At 39.8% G+C, this 23592-nt stretch overlaps 2 protein-coding genes across 3 annotated transcripts in view; both read right to left on the bottom strand.

Moving 5' to 3' along the window:
• abca5 (ATP-binding cassette, sub-family A (ABC1), member 5) overlaps positions 1 to 3411 on the bottom strand; it is a 124361-nt gene extending 120950 nt beyond the window's left edge. Inside the window, exon 1 of one of the 2 annotated variants that reach the window (XM_080208831.1) lies at positions 3005 to 3411. In XM_080208831.1, the coding sequence (XP_080064957.1) occupies positions 3005 to 3109 (105 nt within the window). In that variant the 5' untranslated portion in view covers positions 3110 to 3411. Of the gene's footprint in view, positions 1 to 2837; positions 2927 to 3004 lie in introns of those variants that run through there. The other variant, XM_080208832.1, reaches the window with a different exon arrangement.
• Positions 3412 to 6125: 2714 nt separating this feature from the next.
• Positions 6126 to 23592, bottom strand: part of kif19 (kinesin family member 19) — a 191524-nt gene continuing 174057 nt past the window's right edge. The window contains exons 19-21 of the mRNA XM_080208830.1: positions 23389 to 23542; positions 19336 to 19440; positions 6126 to 15348 (exon numbers count right to left, since the gene is read on the bottom strand). Coding sequence (XP_080064956.1) covers positions 15197 to 15348; positions 19336 to 19440; positions 23389 to 23542 — 411 coding nt within the window. The 3' untranslated portion in view covers positions 6126 to 15196. The remainder of the gene's footprint in view (positions 15349 to 19335; positions 19441 to 23388; positions 23543 to 23592) is intronic.

The following is a 23592-nucleotide window of genomic DNA, read 5'->3' as shown; positions in this document are numbered from 1 at the left end:
GGGACCAAGCTGGTGTAGTGTGCTCAATTCATGGCACCATAGAAGCTTGTCCATACCTTAACAAGAACACAGATGATTTATTAGAATACTACCAGGCAATGAAAGAGTTCAGCAATGTGGTGAGACTAGAGAAAATTTGAGTGCTGCTCCTTCATTAAGTCATGAAGGAGCAGCACTCCAAAAGCTCGTGATATCAAATAAACCTTGTTGGACTTTAACCTGTTGTTGTGAGACTTCTTACTGTGCCCAAAATCATAAAGAGTAAATAAGAAAAAAACTTTCCTGTGGCAGAAGAGTGGGTACTCAATTAGAACCAGAGGTGGGATGAGGCAAAAGGAATTATCCTGTGAGATATGATGATCTGGAAATCACTGCCTGAAAGAGTAGTGGAAGTAGATTCAATTATAACTTTTAAAAAGGAGTGGACAAGAGCTTTACGACATTTTTTTCAAAAACAATCTCCTTGATCAAATTTTTGGTCACCTGTCTCCTTATGTGATTTGGTGTCAGTTTTTGTTTGATAAAAATTAAGCCTCATTTCTGTTTTAAATGAATGACCCTTTGTTTTTAAACAACAGTGACCCCTAGTTCCAGATTCATTCACAAGTTGAAACATCCCCTCCACATACTCCCTGTCAAGACTCCTCTGGATCTTATGGACGGAATTCTCTATGTCATATGCTCCACCAACACTGCTTGCAAGAACGGAAAATTTGGTGCTCAGCTAAATCTCCATTCACTGCAGCAGGACCAGAGAATCCCAGTCTATGGACAAGGTCAGAGAATTTCGGCCTGTGTGTTTCACCTCCTATTCTTCTAAACTTCAGAGGATACAAGCCTAGTCTGTCCAACCTTTCCTCACAAGACAACAGGTCCATTCCATGTATTGGTCTAGTAAACTTTCTCTGAACTGCAAGCTTTTTAAAAAAAAAATTAAAGATCATGAGATTTGTTACTTGGTAGCTGGACAGTTTCACAGACCTTATCCGCTTTTTACGCAAATTCAAGTCCACTCTTAACAATTCCAAAGGGGTACCTGGATCTCTCCCAAAGAACTCTGGTGGTTTAGAGCTTTTCCTCAAATGTCAAAAGCCAATGACTATCATTTTGGAAATCCTGTCAGCAAAAATGCATCTTGTTTGAAGACAGCTGAAATTTTGAACATGCTACTTTCTCCATGAACTATGGCTTTGTGAAATACCTCCCTGCTACAACCCGTTCATCTTCTGGAGAAAATGTTGGGTTTATGGCAGGACCTCTGGATTCTGGGCTCATGCACCATTTTGGCTAAAGTGCAGAGTTCTTCCGATGTTGTAAAAGTTCAAGCTTAAGAATCAACTGCACTCAGTTGAACATAAAAAAGTTTGTGATCCAAGTAAGTCCTAAACTTGAAAGCAGGGGAGCAAATGACCAGAATATTATGGTAAATGTCAGATACGATTTCAAGTTTGAAGCAACAACATTTTAGGGTTACTATCTTGGTACTTTGAATACAAAATATAAAAGACATTATTTGTAGAGCAGTCTTAAATCTGGAGTTACTTCCAAGATTGTACTGTAATCTATATTCATTGAATCTCTACAGTGCAGGAAGAGACCATTTGGCCCATCAAGCCTACACCGACAACAATCCTACTGAGGTCCGATCCCGTAACCCCTGATATTAAGGCTCAATTTAGCATGGCCAATCGTGTTAACCTGCACATCTTTGAACTGTGTGAGGAAACTGTACCACCTGGAGAAAACCTATGCAGCCACAGGGAGAATGTGCCAACTCTCACAGAGACAGTGACCTGAGGCCAAAATTGAACCCAGATCTCTGGCACTGTGAGGCAGCAATGCAAACCACACTGCCACCGTACTGCGCGTGTATTCAGATTACTACTGGCAATCCCTCTCCAATAGTGTCAAAACAGTTGGTACATTAAGACACAATCACAGACAGTAGCAAGAAAGAGAGTCTAGAGCACAGTGACAGAGGGGGAATGCAGCAAAAGCAACAAGCCACAGAAAGCAGGAAGTGTAGGCTGGTACATGGGTTGGAGACAGCCACTCAGTAGAATCAAACAAGATAGTACCTCAGATACATAGAAATTGTCAGATCACAACCCAGTAGTCTACTGAAATCATCTCAAACCACAATTTAACTCAATAGTTTGATGATGTTTTCATTTATAATTACACTTTATCTTCCGAATTGCCCGAAGGAATGCAAGCCAACACCCACATAATAACAACTTTCTTCCGAGCCTTAACTATCTTTCGTAACACCACCCCCAATTTTTTTGATTGATATTCTTTTTCACCGTGTTTCTGTAATAACGTATTCTAGTAGTTAATATACATAAGAATGTGGTCACTGAAAGAGAGGTAAGGGCGGGGGGGGCGGGGTGATCGGTTAGCTCGAATGGCTGGACAGCTGTTTCATAATGCAGAGAGCAACACCAACAGTGTTGGTTCAATTCCATGCCGGATGAAGTTATTCATAAAGGCCTGCCTTGTTAACCCAGCCCTTCACTTGAGGTGTGGTGAACTACAGGTTAAATTACCACCAGTTGACTTCCCCCCCCCCCACAACCCCCTTCCCACCGCTCCCTGCCCCCCCCCCCAACTTAAAAGGGGAGAGGCCTAAGGTCATCTGGGTCTATGGCGACTTTACCTTTTACCTGGGGGAGATATCTGATTCAATACTTTGATTCTTATGAGACATTAATGGAACACCAGTTGCATATCTACATATGACAGGAACCTGGCAATCTGAAAACCGCAAGTTCTGCAAAAATGCAAAAACATCGAGACTTCTGTTTTTTAAAAATAGAATGTTATATCATTTCTACCGTCCCAGGAGTACAGAATCCTTCAGGGCCAGCATTTTACATGCAGTCTGTTTCAGGTAACTTCCACATATTATAATACCGCCTAGAAAACATGGGAACAACTCTGGAGACGGCTGATCAGCTGACTGGGAACAAATCCAAATGTAGGTGAATAAAATGACACTCACCTGTAAAGTCTGGTCTTTGTTTCGCTTTTTGATGAGGAAATTTCTGTATATGAGTGCTTTGGTTTGCTGCCAAATTGCTGCATCTTTTCTCTGCGTCCCCCCCATTATTTTAACAATTGGAAAACTGAAGAAAATGCAAAACCAATGAACAAAACCTTTCCTGAACAATTCCTTGATAAACACGTCCCACTAAATTTGAATTTTGGAAACAAAGTCAACAGCAAAACCACTCTACAGGAGATGCTGTAGAATAACGATTTAAAACAAATCAGCCGGTTTAACTCCAAAAGCCTCACTCACATCGACGTCAATCTGGAAATTAAATTTGCTTTCTTACACCAAAAAAGCTACACCAGAAAGCAAAAAACTATATATTCCGCAGATTCTGCAGCCTGAAACTGATTTTAAAATCCAAATAACGACGTTATTTAAAACAACATATACAAATAAATAAATCAGCAAGATTGAGTACAACAAGCCTCAGAAATACGTGGAGGGGAAGGAGGGGGTTTAAAAAGGAAATAGATTAAATAAATAAATTAAATTCTTGATTGGCAGTCTGAGGACGCAGATCGCTTTGAGGTGAGGATCCCTCACACTGTGGGAGAGGGACTGAGGTGAGGATCCCTCACAGGCAGAGGGATTGAGGTGAGGGTCCCTCACACTCTGGGAGGGGGATTGAGGTGAGGGTCCCTTACACTCTGGGAGGGGAAATTGAGGTGAGGATCCCTCACTCTGGGAGGAGGATTGAGGTGAGGATCCCTCACTCTGGGAGGAGGATTGAGGTGAGCGTCCCTCACACTCTGGGAGGGGGATTGAGGTGAGGGTCCCTCACTCTGGGAGGAGGATTGAGGTGAGGGTCCCTCACACTCTGGGAGGGGGATTGAGGTGAGGGTCCCTCACACTCTGGGAGGGGGATTGAGGTGAAGGTCCCTCACACTCTGGGAGGGGGATTGAGGTGATGGTCCCTCACACTCTGGGAGGGGAAATTGAGGTGAGGATCCCTCACTCTGGGAGGGGAAATTGAGGTGAGGATCCCTCACTCTGGGAGGAGGATTGAGGTGAGGATCCCTCACACTCTGACAGCCGGGGGCTGGGGAAGGTGATCGCTGCCTCCTCAAATTCCCCCAGCCCTTTTCTCAGCAACTGCAGCAAAATAAAACCAGTCCGCTCCCCGCCTGCCGACTGATCCGAGACCTCCGGCTGTATTCGGTCCAAACAGGGACAGCCAGCCAGTGACAGCCACTCGGCCGCAACTCCCTCCCGCAACCCGAGCTGCACAAGAGGTGCCGCCTCCTCCGCCGCTGCCGCCCGCAGCTCAGGGCGGCCCCTAGTGGCGCCTGAATCCCTCTGTCAGCCCAGCCCCGACCAAACCACTTCAGCCCCAACACCCGCTCACTGAATGTTTCCTCTATCTCATAGCATAACGTTTATTTATTATTACCACAAGTGGGCTTACATTAACAAAGAAATCTCACAACACCAGGTTAAAGTCCAACAGGTTTATTTGGTAGCAAAAGCACTAGCTTTAGGAACGCTGCCCCTTCGTCAGGCTCTGGGAGAGGGATTGACCTGAGGAAGGGGCAGCAAGCATTCTGAAAGCCAGTGGCTTTTGCTACCAAGTAAACCTGTTGGACTGTAACCTGATGTTGTGAGACTTCTTACTGTGTTTATCCCAGTCCAACACTGGCATTGCCACATCATTACATTAACACCTCAGGGCAGCAGGGTGGCACAGTAGTTAGCACTGCCACCTCGCAGCACCAGGGACCTGGGTTCAGTTCCTGGCTTGGGTCACTGTCTGTGCAGAGTCTGCATGTTTCCCCATATCTGCATGCGTTTCCTCTGGGTGCTTCAGTTTCTTCCTGCAGTCTGAAAGATGTGCTGGTTAGATGGATTGGCCATACTAAATTCTCCCTCAGTGTACCTGAACAGTAGCTGGAGTGTGGGGACTAGGGGATTTACACAGCAGCTTAATTGCAGTGTTACAGAGAAACATGGAACAGGAGTTGGCAATTCAGCCCTTCGAGCCTGCTCTGCTGTTCATTTTGGTCATGGCTGATCATCACATTCAATGTCCTGATTCCACCTTCCCCCATGTCCCTTGATCCCTTTAGCCGCTGAGAGTTTTCTCTAACTTCTTCTTGAAATCAGATAACATTTTGGCCTCAACTACTTTCTGCGGCAGTGAATTCCACACATTCACCATCCTCTGGTTGAAGAAATTTTGCCTCACCTCAGTTCTAAAAGATTTACCTGTTATCCTCAAACTATGACCCCTTGTTGTGGGCTCCCCCACCATTGGGAACATTCTTTCTGAATCTACCCTGTCTTACCCAGTTAGAATTTTATAAGTTTCTTTGAAATCCCCTCTCACTCTTCTGAACTACAATGAATTAAGTCGGTTAAGATTATATGTAATTGATGTTAATATTAATCAATTTAATGTAATCCTACTAATAAATAAACTTAAAACCATGAAGTTACTGTGAAAATACCCTAGTCGCCACATTCTGGCACCTGTTTGGATACACTGAGGGAGAATTTAGCATGGACAATGCACTTTACCAGCATGCCTCTAGGATTGTGGGAGGAAGCTGGAGCACCCGGAGGAAACCCACACAGACATGGGGAGAACATGCAGACTCTGCACTGACAGTGACCCAAGTTGCAACTGGAACATGGGTCTCTGGCGCTGTGAGGCAGCAGCGCTAACAACTGTGCCACCATTTTGCCTCTGTTGTTGCTGCGCACCCCGTGAAAACTAAACAAATTTCACAAATAAAAAGTGATTGTGATGGGAGGTTGCAGGCTTAAAACATGAACATTTTACATTGTAATTTTATTAGCCAGCCATTAACGGTAGAGGGATATTGTACACTTCACTTTGAACTGATAGATTAATTTCACTCTCATGATCCTTAGAGCCAAAATAATAACAAATGGTCTCCTTTGGTCTCCTCCTGTCCGGATTAATGTAATTGGCTACATTTCTTTACTGCATGGGAAAGTAGTTCAGTACACTTAGCAATCAGACTTTCAAAATTGACAACACTTTATTCATTTTGAATCATTTTCAAAAAGTACAAATAAAATTGTGTAAATTCTATACCGCATCAGATACAGAAAATAAATACGCTAAGGTTAAAAAAATTCAACACTTCATTATATGCTTAGTTAATCATTGGAAAGTGTTTTTCCTGTGTATTCACAGTGGGTAGGGCTGAAATATTATTTTCTTTCTAATCATAGATCTAACTTCTGTAAGTAGTTGGTCAGAGGTGGCTTAACTAGAATGATCTATTATGATATACATTATGCACTTATCCATCTACTTATATTATAGGGGTATGCAACTTTCAGTGCATAGAACTATAGACTGTAGACAAAAAAAAACTGCATTTAGAATGTGCCTCCTGTTTGGAAATTGACAAGAAATCTAGTGTAGAAAACAGACATGAGATCAGGGGATGGCAAACATTCTTAGTCAGTGGCTCTTAAGAAGTGATCTGACAATAAATACAAATCAAAATGTTGGAAAACTAAAATCAGTGGAACTCAAACATAAGATGGATAATTATCAATAGTTTTAAAATTATGCTGGGGATGGGACATTAGTAACATTTCAGACTCCTAAATATGTTATTGCCCCTTTCCTTTTAACCTAGAGATCATTAGGAGGAACCACTATGGGGACTTTTTAGAAAAAATCCATTAAAGTGTTAAATGGAAAAAAGGGATTATATTCCTGAAGGTTATATCGTATCTGCTGTTTGAATAAGTATGGTTACTGTACTTTTATACATTCAGAAAAAAGTTTTACTAAAATAGCAGCAACTCACTTCTTTGTCTTTTCTATGATTATTCTTCAGACGAATTCTCAGGGCTGTGTGTTAATCTCAACCACACAGCTGGGGACAGATAGGACGAATAGCATTTTAGTGTGAAAGACTCTCAATACAAGTGCATCAGTCTTTGTGCCATTTACTCATCCCATTGCGTAACTTTACACAATTCACAAAACTGCTTCATATTCGGACATCTCTTTTTATAATTCTAGAACTGAATAACCAAGCAATTGTCAGTCATTCATAGAGAATTGCAGAAATGAGCATTTTTTAAAGTACTCCCAATGATTAACATTTCCTAACCAGCATCAATATATTGTTTTAGAATGTTGCAGCACAGTAGTGAATATTTTGAACAATCAAATTGCTGTTCCTGACCACCCCTATTCATGAACTACTTACCCCATTCCTCTGCTCACTCTCCATATCTTCCCCCTTTACAGGCATCTAACTTAAATGCAATTTTAAGCTGAGTGGTTGGTGAAGTCTTTTTGCCTTGTGCCCATAGTGAAACAAAGCTTCCAATGATTACAAAATGTGAGAGACTAGATTTTTCCTGAATTATATGCAATCATTTTTGTATAAAAAGTCAGCTTTTTAATACTCAAATTGAAAATGTTATTTCATGCTGGCAAGTGGAAATAAAAGACTATTTGAACCCCAAAAATAAATAACTCGTGTCTAAGGACTTCAATTTTGATAGCATTCCTCTTACTCCATAAAAAAATTAAACATCAAATTAATTAGTCATATAATGTTATAAAATTAAAGTTTGTAAAGAATTGTAAATGCCAGAAATCAAAAATTAAAAAGTACTGGACATACATGGTGGGTTTTTTTGTGGAAGAGGTTTCCCATTTATGGTTATAAACCTATTTATTGCTTCCTTGTAATAGGAATTAGTATATTTGTTTTCGACTTTCATCCCTTTTACCCAAAGCTGGAATAAACTTACTTGAAGAATTTCCAATTCTGATGGTGTATACACCTGAAAAGTTGACCCATCACTAGGCTTCACAGAGCTCCGTATTCCCAGTATTTTTAAATACACTTGCATCTAACTCGAAAGTTGCACTGTATCAATTATCTCTGATCCAACAGTGATTCCACCACAAAACTACAGGTACTTCCACATCAGTAAATATGAATTTCATTGTATAAAAATTTCAAAAGATAATCTTAGAAAAAATGACATTATCCATGACTTGAGTAACAAAATTTACTGACAATGTTCATAATTGTAGCACATTAAATAATTAAGTACTGTAATTTTAATTGCAGACAATTGAGGACAAATCTCTAAGGCAAATCCATGAAACAGTCGAAGGAGTAATAAACAGAAATAGTTCTTTACCATACAAACTGCTAGAAATTAAATGTCCACAGTCACTCAATTTGTCCGAGGGCATCTGAACATATCCTCTTGAATTGCCAGTAATGTTATCTCGTGGTTGGGCTTGGATGTTACAAATATGTAAATGTTATGAATTATAGACAATAAAGGTATTAAATTATTCCAAAATTTGTGTGTCGAGGATTGATTGTCAGAAAATCACTCCAACCCATGCATCATTAACTCAACCACAATGGATAGTTTGGATAGTTCCTTCACAGTGCTGATAATTTGTCATCAGGAATCAATAAAAGAGAATGTTAAAGCTAGTAGGCACTATCCAAGTCATATCAGAAAAAATAAACTCTATTATGAATGATTAAAAATAATTAATGTAATAATCATATTTATTAAAGCAGATCTTTAACCTTGAAACAGCCACACTTTCAATAAGCTAAGTATTCCAACATTATGCATTCCATCTAGTAATACAATGTGCCATATTCCATAAGGCCATTAGACCATTAGAAATAAGAACAGGTGTAGCCATTTGGTCCTTGAGCCTGCTCTGCCCTTCAATAGGATCATGGCTGATCTGACATTCCTCACATTCACTTCCCTGCCCCTTCCCCCATAGCCCTGGATTCCCTTACTGATCAAAGAATCTATCTCAGTCTTAAACATACACAAGGATTACGTCCCCTCAGCACTCAATGACAAGGAGTTCCAAAGACTCAGAACTCTCTGGAAAAAGAAATTCCTCCACATCTCAATCTTAAATTGGCAACCCTTTTTTCCTCAGACTATTCCCTTTGGTCCTAGACTCTCCCACAAGGGGAACATCCTGTCAGCATTCACCCTGTTAAACCCCTTAAGAATCCTATATGTTCCGATGAGATCATCTTCCATTCTTCTAAATTTCAATGAGTAGACTCTCTTTCCTGTTTAACTTTTCCTCAAAAGACAATCCCTCCATACCAGGGATCATTCTAGCTAACCTTCTCTGAAATGCCTCCAATTAAATAATAAGTAAGGAGACCAATATTACACACACTACTCCAGATGTGGTCTCACCAATAACTGTACAGTTGCAGCAAGATTTATTCTTCTACTCCAACACCCTTAAATCATAGAATCCCCACAGTTCAGGAAGAGGCCATTTGGGTCTTCGGATCTGCACTGACAGAACATCTTACCAGACCCTATCCCCACAAGCCTTGTAATTTACCCCACTAATCCCCCGATCTACATATCTTTGGATAATATGGGACAATTTAGCATAGCCAATTCATCTAACTTGCACACCTTTAGACTGTGGGAGGAACCTGGAACACCCAGAGGAAATCCACTCAAAGACAGGGAGAATGTGCAAACTCCACAGTCACTGAATGTGGGAATCAAACCCGGGTCCTTGGTGTTGTGAGGCAGCAGTGCTAACCACGGTGCCACCAGGCTGCGAAATAAGGGCCAACATTCTATTAGCCTTCCTGATTACCTGCTGCGCCTGTGTGCTAGCTTTTTGTATTTTGTGCGCAAGTACCCCCAAGTCCCTTTGTGCTGCAGCTTTCTGCAGTTTGTCTCCATTTAAATAAAACTGTTCTTTTGTTCTCCTTTCCAAAATGAACAACTTTGCATTTTCCCACATTATACTCCATTTGCTAACTTTTTGCCCACTTACTTAACCTATCAGTAATTTTGTTTGTATCCTTCTCCCAATCTGTCTTTCTACCTGTTTTTGTGTCAACGGTACATTTGTTTCCTTCCACCAAGTCATTAATATATGTGGTAAACAGTTGCGGTCCCAGCACTGATTCCTGTGGAACCCCATTGGTTACAGTTTGTCAACCTGAAAAAGAATATCTTACCCCCACTCACTGTTTCCAGCCTATTAACCAATTTTCTATCCGTTCCAATATACTACCTCCAATACCATAGACTCTTATGATTTAACCTTATGTGAGGTACCTTGTTGAATGCCTATTGGAAATCCAAATACAACATATCTACTGGTTCACCTCTCCTGCTCTGATTGAGACTCCCTTGAAAAACTCTAATTAGTCAGACACAATTTTCGTTTCATGACACCATGCTGATTCTGCTTGACTAGATTATGATTTTCCAAATGTGCTGCTATTACTTCCTTAATAATTGATTCCAACATTTTTTCAACAATAGATGTTAGGTTAATTGGCCTCTAGTTATCCACTTTGTGTCACCCTCCCTTTTTGCATAGTGGTGTCACATCAGCAGTTTTCCAACCCTCTGGTACTTTGCCAATATATTCCAAAAGTTAACTCACCCAGAGATTTTTCTAGGAGTGTTGACTGCTCTCTTGTACCCATTTGTTCCAAATTCTAACCTAAATTGAGTTACAGTGGGAAACTTTTGCTTTTAATTGGAAAATGACAATCATGGCAAGTATCTTGAGAAACAGAAAAAGAGGAACATGTTGGGATAGAAACAGTTTGTATTATAGTCTGCAAACTCCAGAGTGAGTAATTCAGCCCCAAAACCATTCTTCTGTGTATCCAAAACTGTCAAAGAATATGTTGCTCAATATGTCAACCATTAGTTATATGTGACATATTGGAAATCCAAATGCAGCAAACTCCAGTTCTAATCAACCAAAATCAATGGATACTGTCAAGGGCACATGATTTCAATATTTGTACGAACATGGTGTACGCCTAGGTACTTTAACAAACTAATGGACAAAAAGGTTAAAATAACAAGGCAAAAAGGTATGCAAGTGTTCTTTGATTGCTCTGAATGCTCTACTTCCTTGGTTACTAAATGGTAATGGATACTTGTTAAGTGAATATACATCTGCGAAGTACATTTATTGTGTATGTAGAGCATTTTCTACAAAAACTGGGATGTGCAATTAAAATGATCTTACTGTAGCCACATCAGTAGCTAGTCCATAAATACATTGAACAACACTACCATAGAGACAGATTTAACAATAAATTATATTATATTCACTATTATACAATATCCAAATCTGCAAATTTGGTACATATAGGAAAAGAGTGGCTTTGGCTCCAGGAATATATTTCACATTTCTTCATATTAATGTTCCAGCTATTAAGAGCAATTGAATTTTGACTACTTGAAACAACAGCCTCAGGAGGCTTAGAATGAAACGTTGAAACAGTTTCTTATGGAATAAGGATGAAGCTTCTACCTATGAGTTGGTGCAACTATTTCCAAAAAGCATGTAACAGTTCATAAGATTTCTTGACATGTTGAATATGGAGAATTTTTTTTATTAAATGTAAAAGTAATGATGCATTATAATAATATTTTTCTGACAGATTGACTTAACAGTTGCAGAGGTGGGGTGTGGGGTGGTTTCACACTCAATTCCTTGCTTCATTGAGTAAGTTGAATGTCTGCCACGCCACTGATTGCATAGAATGCAGATGTGCAGCTCACCATCCTTTTCAAGGGCAATGAGGGATAGGCAATAAATGCTGGCAGAGACAGCAAAGCCCACATCCCTTGAATGAGTAAAGGGAAAGTACAAATATGATACTCTATTTTACTCCACTTGACTGTTCTTCCCATCAGCCTATCACTTTGCAATATTAATAAGGTCTTGCCTAATTCTGTAACGCAGACTGCCCCACCTCCTAGGAAATCGATACCTTGTAAGAATGATCATGTAGTTTTAAAATAGAGTTTTGATTTCCTACTCTCTCATACACCCCATTAGTGTTTAAAACACCTTCGTCTTGAGCAGCTTATTTATTGACAGTAAATTTTAGAGAAATTCATTGAGAAGAGGAATAGTTTTTAATTTGTTTTATTTATATGTGGCTTAAAATCAAATGATTTACTTTAGTAAGGCAAAGGAGCCCTCTAATTGCTGGAATTGCAGTGATATATAATCAAAATGGTAAAACAAATAGAACTTCAAATTCAAATATTATCTCTCTAAGCGGATCTAGATTGGTTGGGTCTCAAAAACAGAAAACTGTAGATATTGATTATCAGGTTGATATCAGCATATGAACATTCATTCTATGAATGTAAGAGTTTGCATATTTAAAATATTACAGTTTCAATGTGGGATAGTTTTGCTGTTCACACTTTAATGCTTGCATCTATTCATTCAGCTTTGAAGTTACTTTGGTTTAATTGTTCTATGAAAAGAAGGAAAATTCAACTGCAGGGATCCAGGTTGCTCAAGCAGATCAACAACTTAATCCCAGCATAAATGCTTTGAGTTTGAGTCTTTTATGCCTACTTTCAACCCCTAATTTAATAGGTCAATTGTCCCCACATGTTGTTGATTGAGGTGGAAAACAGATATATGAAAAGTATATAATCCAATTCAGGCTACATGACTGTGCTTTCCTATGAGACTTTTAGAGAGTAATATGCCAGTACCTTGTGTAATTTTATGGTAAGGACCATCCCACCCCTGCCACCTCAACCAATTGATTCTTCACAACAAATTTACAAGGGGACATTAATGCGTGGGCAATCAACATTCTAAATTGTAATAACTGCCACTTAAAAGGTATGTCGAATTCCATCCTTCACAGCGTGATGGTTTGAAATGGATTGTTACACTTGGCCAAAAAAAAGGTGTCCATCAGATAAATACTCATCTACTGTCAATCAACACTTATTGCATCTGATACATAAGTGACATATACCTTTCACTGAGCAGGACAACTAATATATTAAAAGGAGAATAATATGGATGTTGGAAATCTGAAATAAACACAAAAAGTACTGGACACACTCAGCAGGTCAGGTAACATCTGTGGAGAGAGAAAAGCAGAATTAATTGCTTCAGTTTTCAACAAGTCAGGATGCCCTTTAAAAGTGTAGGCGGATCTAGATACCAAGATTTCCAACCCCAGTCATGGATATCTGGACTTTAAGAGTACCTTCAAAGAATATGGGTTGACTCCTGTCCAAACACAAACCGTTTTAACAAACTCAAAAGGATGCATACAACAATGAGGCTTGGCTGAGAGTCAGACAACCATTACAGTATTAAAACACCTGAGCCCCAGAGCACACATTATTTGATACACAGCTCAGCCTCTCTGATCTCTGCTGTCAAATCTGGGTCTGGATATTGATATTATTAGTAACAATATTATTAGCTTGTATTGAACTGTCTTTATTTTCAACATAAGGGAAAATTCTGAATTAATTACTTTTTAAAAAATTCTTTTTACACATCCCACTGTCACTATATGGCTCATTAAAGATAAAAGATAAAGTTTATTTATTAGTCACAAGTCAGCTTACATTAACACTGCAATGAAGTTACTGTGAAATTCCCCTAGTCGCCACAGTCCAGCACCTATACGGGTCAATGCATGTCCCTCAGAACGTGGGAAGAAACTGGACCGCTCAGAGGAAACCCATGCAGACACGGGAAGAACGTGAAAACTCCACACAGACAGTGACCCAAGCCAGGAATCGAACCTGGGTCCCCAGTGCTGTGAAGCAGCAGTGCTATCCACTCTGCTACTGTGCCACCCCACTAGTTCTAAAGAGTGTAGAGTGGGTCAATTGGGATGGAAGTGCCACAGCTTCTCATGGCAGGGGGCATGAGAGGCCATGGGGGTGAGTGGAAAGTCAGAGTTTGGCATGGGGACATGAGAAGCTATGCAAGGTGTATGGGAGAGCTTGAACTTGGCATCAGGGGCATGAATGAAAATGGAGTTTGGTGAAATTGCATAGCTTAGCATCAAGACATGAGGCTTTTTAGTGGATGGGTGGGGGCATGAGGTGGCATGTATGTAACCTGGGCAGTTTTTGGAGGGTGAGGGCCTTTGTGTTTTTATTTTTAAGTGGGACGAAGTCCCATTTCATTATGGTGGGTCTTTTAAACAGTCTGCCTTTACACTCGGCAGCTCTATGGCTGCCTCCAAACTTCTCCTCCAGGTCAGTTGGCCTAATTCTAGCCCACACAAGCCCCTTAGCAATGAAGATCCCACCTTTGTGGGCACTTTCACGTGACCCATGAATTTTCTGAATCCTACTGCCTACCTGAAGGATGAAATTCCCGACCAAACTTTGAGGTTGATGAGCTTTCATCAGTAACCTTTCATCACTCACCTGATGAAGGGGCAATGCCCCGAAAGCTCGTAATATCAAATCAACCTGTTGGACCTGATGTTGAGACTACTTACTGTATCAATCAGAACAATTAACTCTGTTTCTCCTGCCACAGATGCCACCTGACCTGCTGATTCCTAGCATTTTCTGTTATTTTATTCAAGTTATAGAAGTTTACAGGTTTACAGCATGGAAACAGGCCCTTTGGCCCAACTTGTCCATGTCGCCCAGTTTTTAACTACTAAGCTAGTCCCAATTGTTGTGGTCTAAGACATAATAACTTTGTGAATTACTTGCAATCTGATCTGCGTGCTCATTGTCTACCTAAATGAAACAAGGTTTAAGCACTTGTTTAAAAAAATTCACAAAAAATCAGAGTCTAGTTAAAAACAAGAAACATTTGTTTCACTTCTGTACATTAAGTCTTAAAACGTCAACAGATCTCTTGACTAAACTGATTATTCCAAGAATAAAGAATACTTTCGTATTTTGATTCCTTCAGGTTGAGGGTGCAGTCTAACATTGCAGAAAATGTTGCACTAATGCTCATGGAGAAATATTTGAGTCCATTAATTGTAGCAATTGGCAGCAATTTTTTTAAAATCTAAATAGATAAATATTGCAAAGCTTGGGATTCCTTTACTTATTTTGAATACAAACAATGCAGAACAGCTCCTTTCCTTAAAATACTTATATAACAAAAACATGTCAGTTCACTGATTTCATAATTAAAAGGTGCATTAACAGAAAACGTGATCTCATATTTGCGACACCACCTATGGTTTTCTCTTCCACTTTGTAGATAGTTCATCTTGTCCAGCCAGTGAAGGCTTCACTTATTCCCCTTTCCTCTGGATGAAACCACAAATGTCCTATGGGTTTTCAATGCAGGCAATGTAAAAAGTTTTGTCTGTCACTGAATTAGTGTTTCCTAGCTCTGACATCATTCTTTCCATTTGTCACTGTGTAATTAAAATGTGGCTGAGGGTTACGGTTCAGAGGCTTCTTGAAGTTCCCAGGCTGATTGAGCATAGAAGTTGAGCTAGCCACATCTGATGCCGCAATTGTCGGACCTATTTTTTTAAAAAAAATGCTCTGTAAGTACTCATTTCAATTGCAGATCATTTTAAAACTATTCTTCAGTCCCCTTCCTCTCTTCAACAAACACCTTCCCAACATCATGAAGAGAATAATCAAACTATAGACATTTATTGACTATCAGCTTGCTCAGTTGATAGCATTCCTGTTTCTGAGTTAGAGAAATCTGGACTCATACCCAACTTCAAGACTTGAAAATTTAATTCAGGCTGACAGTTTATTGATTTGATTTGATTTATTATTGTCACATGTATTAGTATACAGTGGAAACTATTGTTTCTTTCATAGAAAAGGAAAGGAGAGAATGTAGAGAGTGTTACAGTCATAGCTAGGCTGTAGAGAAAGATCAACTTAATGCAAGGTAAGTCCATTCAAAAGTCTGACAGCAGCAGGGAAGAAGCTGTTCTTGAGTCGATTGGTACATGACCTCAGGCTTTTGTATCTTTTTCCTGATGGAAGAGGATGAAAGAGAGAATGTTCGGGGTGTGTGGGGTTCTTAATTATGCTGGTTGCTTTGCTAAGGCAGTGGGAAATGTAGACAGAGTCAATGGATGGGAGGCTGGTATGCATGATGGATTGGGCTACATTCATAATGTTTTGTGGTTTCTTGCAGTCTTGAGCAGAGCAGGAGGGAATGTTGTGGTTTTAGAGATGACACCTTTTGATGAGAAGTTAACTAAAACCTCTTTCTTGTCTGTTCAGATCCTATTGCAACATTTGAAGAAAAACAAGAAATTCATTGGCAACCTGATTAAGAAACACCATTCATCAAAAAGATTAACTGGTTACTCATGTCATTGCTAGTTGTGGGACTTGGTCGTGCATGCACTAGCTGCTGTGTTTGACTATATAATAATGAGTGCAATTTAAAAAATAATTAATTGGCTGAGAAGAGCTTTGAGACATTGAGAATATGAAAGGCTCTTTCTTAAGGCAATTTGTTTTTACTGGCAGTTCAGCTCTGATTGAATGTCCAAAGGCTATTATGATTGCAAGTAGAGAAAGACGCACATCTATGTTTCTTAGCTCCAGGCAAAATGTCATGCTTTTATTTGTCTTCAGATGCTCTGCTGACAATCAAAAATAACTTGCTTAAGCTTCATTTTTTGTTGAGGCAGCTTCAAGGCTTGAATTAATAATTATTCAAATAGGATAGCAGTGCTCTGTTGTCTGCACTGATGGATTACCCCAGTTAAGCGTGTTGTGGTTAGATAATCACATGAATTTTTAGTAGGTGAAGGTTCTTAAGATCCACAAGATTATCCTTCAGAGTCCAACCTCACTGATCTTCTTGTCGTGTCCATCCTTTGATCCTGTCTCAGAAGTCAGGTAATTTATCTCCGGAACCCATTTATACCGTTCACTTCAACAACCTCATTTCACCTTATTTCCACTTGGGTGAGAAAGTTTCATTTAATTTCCTTTCTTGATCCCATCTTCTTAATTGCTCATTTATATTCCCTCATGTTTTGAGTGCTTCAATGTGATGAACAATTTCCTGAGATCTATTTGGTTGGTTACTTTTCTAATCTAAAACCTTCAATTAAATCACTTTGTAATTACCTCTTTTCCAAACAAGACAATTAGGACTTCCTTAATGTTTCTTCATAAATTAAATTTAAATATTCACTATCACGTTTTAGCTTCTTAAATCTTTCAGCCTCACCCAGAATCATTCCAACATAATTGTTTTGCCCAAGCACCTATTTTATCTAATTATTTTTGTAGCTGCTCCTCAGGTTTCAAACTTCAATTTAGTATTGTTTGCAGTTTGCACCAAGTTTCAGAGTGAAGTCAGCAATATAAATTGGAGCTAAGCCGACAGGCTCTTTCTGTGCTGTAAAACTTGACAACTAACTCTAGGAGGCATTTCAATCTTAAGGCACCCAGTCACTCTAGGACCTGTTCTTACTCCTCTGGCCTGGGCCAAATGTTATTCCATGAAAATCCACCTGCTCTCACTCCCAAACTTGGACCTCTTATCACTCTCTGAACAGCTACCTGTTGTTTCCTGAATTAGGAGCTAGTGTTATTATCCGAACTACTTGCTGTTATTTCCTTAACTAGCTGTCAGTGTTATTAGCCTGCTGTTACTCCCTTTCTCTGGGAGGCTAGAGAGGTGATTACAGAGCCTCTGGCTCTGATCTTCAGGTCGTCATTGGTCTCTGGTGTAGTCCCGGAGGATTGGAGGATAGCGAATGTTGTCCCATTGTTTAAGAAGGGGAACAGAGACTTTGTCGGGAATTATAGACCGGTGAGTCTTACTTCTGTTGTGGGCAAGGTTTTAGAAAAAATTATTAGGGATAGGATTTATAGTTATTTGGAGTGTAATGAATTGATTAGAAATAGTCAGCATGGTTTTGTAGCGGGTAGGTCGTGCCTTACTAACCTTGAGTTTTTTGAGAAGGTGACCAAAGAGGTGGATGGGGGCAAGGCAGTTGACGTGGTATATATGGATTTTAGTAAGGCGTTCGATAAGGTTCACCATGGTAGGCTTCTGCAGAAAATGCAGATGTATGGGATTGTGGGTAATCTAAGAAGTTGGATCAGGAATTGGCTATCAGATAGGAGACAGAGGGTGGTGGTTGATGGTAAATATTCATCATGGAGTTCGGTTACGAGTGGTGTGCCTCAGGGATCTGTTTTGGGGCCACTGTTGTTTGTAATCTTTATTAATGATCTGGATGAGGGTATAGTTGGGTGGATTAGTAAATTTGCTGATGACACCAAAGTCGGAGGTGTGGTAGATTGTGAGGAAGGGTGTCATAGTCTGCAGGGAGACTTAGATAGGTTGCAGAGCTGGGCCGAGAGGTGGCGGATGGAATTTAATGCGGAGAAGTGTGAGGTAATTCACTTTGGTAGGAGCAACAGATGTGTCGAGTATAGGGCTAACGGGAGGACTTTGAATAGTGTGGATGAACAGAGGGATCTAGGTGTATGTGTACATAGATCCCTGAAAGTTGGGAATCAAGTAGATAAGGTTGTTAAGAAGGCGTACGGTGTCTTGGCGTTTATTGGTAGGGGGATTGAATTTAGGAGTCGCAGCGTCATGTTGCAACTGTACACTACTCTGGTGCGGCCGCACTTGGAGTACTGTGTGCAGTTCTGGTCCCCACATTACAAGAAGGATGTGGAGGCTTTGGAGAGGTTGCAGAGGAGGTTTACTAGGATGTTGCCTGGTATGGTGGGGAGGTCCTATGAGGAGAGACTGAGGGATTTAGGGTTGTTTTCGTTGGAAAGAAGGCGGCTAAGAGGGGATCTTATTGAAACATATAAGATGATTAGAGGTTTAGATAGGGTGGATAGTGATAGCCTTTTACCTCGGATGGAGAAAGCTAGCACGAGGGGGCATGGCTTTAAATTAAGGGGGGGTAGCTACAGGACGGATGTCAGGGGTAGGTTCTTTACCCAGCGGGTGGTGAGGGATTAGAATGCCCTGCCTGCTGCAGTTGTAAATGCGCCTAGTTTGGGGGCGTTTAAGAGATCTGTGGATAGGTTTATGGACGAAAAGGGATTGGTATAGGCTAGTGGGTCATTGTTTTTGTAACTGGTCGGCGCAACATCGTGGGCCGAAGGGCCTGTTCTGCGCTGTAATGTTCTATGTTCGTCTCCTAACTAGAACTCATTGCTGTCCTGACCAAGATCTGTTGTTTTTTTCATTCTCTAGCCAGTTCCTTTTCCATTATCACAGTATTGCTTACAAAACATCTCGATAGTTGATAACCAAATAAAACATCCAAGCTAGAACCTATGTGATTTCCAAACATTTGCTTTCAGTATGTAATATTTACAGTATTATACATTTAGCACGAGGTGTGTGGGCTCATTTCTGCTCGACTAAACTAAAAAATAGGACTGATTTTTAAAAATAATGCTGTGCAAATATTTCCATGCAAGAGGAAATACATTGTATTTCTTTTGGTCACTCAGTTTAGTAATCCCACAAAGATTTACAGTCTCACCTCTGACTTTCTTCTGTACAGCCAGTCCTCTCCCATTGGCATTTTTCTGATAGATGGTGCTGGGTGGTGTACTGACTACCTCCAACATCTGTAGGTCAGTCTCACCTACACAAAGCAAAACAGACAGACAACTTATTTTAGCTGTACACAAATGTGAAATAACATTGAGAAAACATATTTATGGTGCTGGAAGAACTACCAAAATATATTTTTGGCCCAAGTCAACTTTTTTCATCATTTCCATAAAACAACATATTGCAGAAGATAATATTTTGTATGAAAATGTTTGCTGAATTTTCCTCTCCCAAAGCTGATTGAATCCAAATTGAAAGTTGTGGGGGTTGCAATTTTAAACACAGCTGCTGATCCCTGCCAATGGTCACCATTTTCCCCAGGGTGAGAAACTCAACACTCATGCAAGGTTTCCACTTAAGGGCCTGCTAAGTTTTCCTTACATTGATATTTTTGTGGAGGTGTGTGGGTTCCCAAAAGCTGTGAAAACCACATCAGATAAGTCAAACACATGAACATTGAGGGAGGCTTGCTGTGGAATTGAGGACCTTTTGACAGGTAAGTTTAAAAGCTATTGCCAACTTTAAAAGGCATCATGTAATTATGAATTATAATTTAAGTATGTTTTCAATGCACTGATTCATTATCGGGCTTTATCATTAAAGGGTATGTGATCATTAAATTGACCATCATTGTGAAATGTTCACATGCATTGCAGTAGTTTAGCCAGTGAATAAAATCCTCTTTTGCATAACATCATTGAAAATTTGATTGAAATGGGTAGGTTGGACACTGTTGTTTAAGTTGTATAATGACTTAAGGTCCACAGATCTTTTCAGACATTTGTTAGACTTCAGATTGAAACTTCATTGAGTCATTGAAGAAAATTAGCAGATGGTTGGACATTTGATAAGGAAACTGCAAAGAATCCATGGTATTGAATGCTGTGGGATTTGTATACTCAGCTGTGTAATTATATTATGAATGCATGGCTGAGTGCCAAGCCTCATTTAGCTGAGCAGGAGTTGTTTACTAAATTGTGAGGGGCTCATGTGCTTCATAAGTAGTGATTAAATAATATATAGGGAGTAGTGAATGGATAAGGAAAAGTAACGTGTACCTAAAGGTTTGATTTAATTGTGTCAAACTGTTAGGTGTTAGGAAGAATTCAGTTGTAGGGATCTAAGTGATTGTTAACGGAGTAGTTACTATTTAGGACAAAGTCTGTAGGGATAGGTGTTGAATAGTTGAGAAGATCATAATTGAATCGTGTGGAAGAGAGCACTTGAGGGGAAGTGAAAAGTTTGCACAGACATTCATGGACATTGGGAAACATCTTTGCAAAATGGAAGCCAAGTCTTAATGTAAACAAGGTGGAATATCTTGATGCCTTAATTTTACACAACTACTCATGTAGATCCCATTGTCCTTAGTTGCCAAGAACTACTCTAGGAAAATTGTGAACAAAACTAAGCAGAAGAGGCAGGCAGCTTTGGACTTCTTGTGAGTTTTTTTTGAGATGTTCTTTGAGGGTAAGAATGTAGAATCTAGGCAAGCTGGAGTGAGGCGAGCATAAGACTGGATATGAAGAGATGCAGTATTGAGCTGCAAAGAATCACTGAATTTAACTAACTTCAGATTTGTAATTTTCAATTAGAAAACTGGTTGAGGAGAGTAACAACATACCTCAGATAGCAGAAGTATTTACTAAAGCTATGATTGTATGAACTCATTCTGTGATTAATATTGAGGTAAAAGAGACATTGAAATTTAATCAATCATCACAAAATCTCAGATTTTTGCAGAAAATGTTGGGAAATCTAGATAAATGTTTACATAAAGTCATTAAATTGCAGGTATGTCTGTAACATTACAACTAATATTTTAAACATAAAATGTGCTTTCAAGACAGCTAGTCTTGTAGGGATTCAGCACAGCACAAAGATTCAGAGTGAATAACAAATAGGTGTTCTGAATTGATTTTGGCCAGGATATTTATGAATTGTGAACTTAAGATCAATAATGCTTTACAAATTTGTGATCGATTTCAAGTTGTTCATTAATTTCTGTCAGATAAGTGATACAAAAGAAAAATCAGAACCTCGCTGTCAATAAAGGAAAATAGGAAAATTGCAATAGGGTTGAAACTTCGTGAGTGTGAGCAACACATGAGGAACAAGATGTGGGTTACAGGATTCTGTTTAAAGACACAAGAGTTTAGAAGAGTGAGCGAGGATCTCAGAAAAATTTATACAACTCTAACAGGATTAGACAGGGTTGATTCAGAAAGAATGTTCCCTGATGGTGGGGGAGTCCAGAAACAGGGGTCACAATTGAGGATAAACCTTTTAGAACTGAGTGAATCGAAACTTCTTCACCCAGAAGATGGTGAATGTAAGGAATTCACTACCACAGTAAGTAGTTTGGCCCAAAACGTTGTCCGATTTAAAAAAATAATTAGATATAGCTCTTGGGGCTAAAGGGAACAAGGAATATGGGGAGAAGTGGAGGGGGGGGGGGGGGCGGAAATCAGGACATTGAATGAATGGTGGAGCAGCTCAAAGGGCTGAATGGCCTACTCCTGCTTCTTGTTTCTAAACATCTGGAGATATAACAATGAATTGCAAAACAGGAAGTACACAAGCATAGAAAATCTTTTACATAGTTTCATCAAATAATTTTTGATTTTGCTTTAGAGGTTTTTAATATTGGGAAGTCTGATGATATTGAACGCCTTTGGCACAGTGGTTAGCACTGCTGCCTCACAGCACCAGGGACCCAGGTTCGATTCCTGGCTTAGATCACTGTCTGAGTGGAGTTTGCATATTCTCCCCTTGCCTGCGTGCATTTCCTCCCACACTCCAATGACGTGTGGGTTAGGTGGATTGGCCATGCCATGTTGCTCCTTAATTTCAGGAGGTATGGAAATAGCACCTGGGTGAAATTTTGGTCAGTGTAGACTCAATGGGCTAAATGGCCTCGTGCTGCACTGTAGGGACTCTATGATTCTATGTAGTTGCAACTACATATCTGTGCCAATTTAAATAAAATTTACAACTTACAAGGATTCCATTGGTCTAGATTGGGTTTTATGCTCCACGTGAGTCTCCACTCACTTACTTTATCAAATCTGATAATAAATATAGCAAACATAAAACCTCTTTCATTGTTATTCTACGCAATCTAAGAAAAATTCATGCAGGTACACTTCAAAAAAATGAGGGGGTCGATATAAAATGAAGTCACGTCAAAACCCGAATTGTAGAGTCACTGGCAATACACCCACCCTCCAAGTCAGTTCAGTGTCTTTTGAGATCCCTTTTCTAATTTGAATGAAGCAACTTTGACAATATGTTTGAATATATTGTATGCAATGAAGCAATATTGTTTTATGCCAGTATGTATGAACTGCCCATGTCAAGGCTGCGGTCTCCTCTACATTGGGGAGACCAAACGCAGACCAGGTAACTGCCTTGCGGAACACCGTCGCTCATGTCTGCAAGCGTGAAGCCAACCTGCCTGTTGCTTGCCATTTTAACTCAAAATCTTGTTCTCATGACTACATGGCCATCCTTGACCTGCTGCAATGCTCTGGTGAAACCCAACTGGAGGAGCAGCATCTCAACTTCCAGCTGGGCATGTTGCAGTCCTCAGGACTCAACACTGATCTCAGCAGCTTTAGAATTTGACCTTTCTCCTCCATCTTAACCCCCTTTTTTAAATATCCCATTGATGTATTGCCTCAACACAACCCCCTCCCCCCACCTCCCATACTAGAACATCTGCCTTTTGCTCTTAAAGCTGCTACTTTTTGTTGCAATCTTTCTCTGCTACACTTCAATATCTAACACTGTCTCCCTCCCTTCAGTTCTGATGAAGAACCAAAAGGATTCAAAATGTTAACTCTGCTTTCTCTCCTTACGGATGCTGCCAGAGTTTTTCCAGCATTCCCTGTTCTTGATTCTGATTCCAGCATCTGCAGTATTTTGCTCATGTGTTGGCTGATTTTGTTTCTGTCCAAACAGTGATTGTCCCACTCACCAGCATAATGGCTGATTGGGAATTTTACTTTCCCAGGTGCATGCATTGGTTTTCCATGTGTCCGTAACTGAGATTGGCCATTCACGTTAAATCTATTGTCCGAAATACTCTCCAATGGTTGGAATCGGGATGAAACATTCTTAGGAAGGGGTAACTGGGAACACAATAAGAAAATAGAATTTTTTAAAATGGAAAACAATGAAA

This window comes from Carcharhinus amblyrhynchos, chromosome 21, assembly GCF_965287045.1.
Source record: "Carcharhinus amblyrhynchos chromosome 21, sCarAmb.v2.hapA, whole genome shotgun sequence".
NCBI lineage: Eukaryota > Metazoa > Chordata > Chondrichthyes > Carcharhiniformes > Carcharhinidae > Carcharhinus > Carcharhinus amblyrhynchos.
This window is presented reverse-complemented; position numbering and strand designations above follow the sequence as displayed.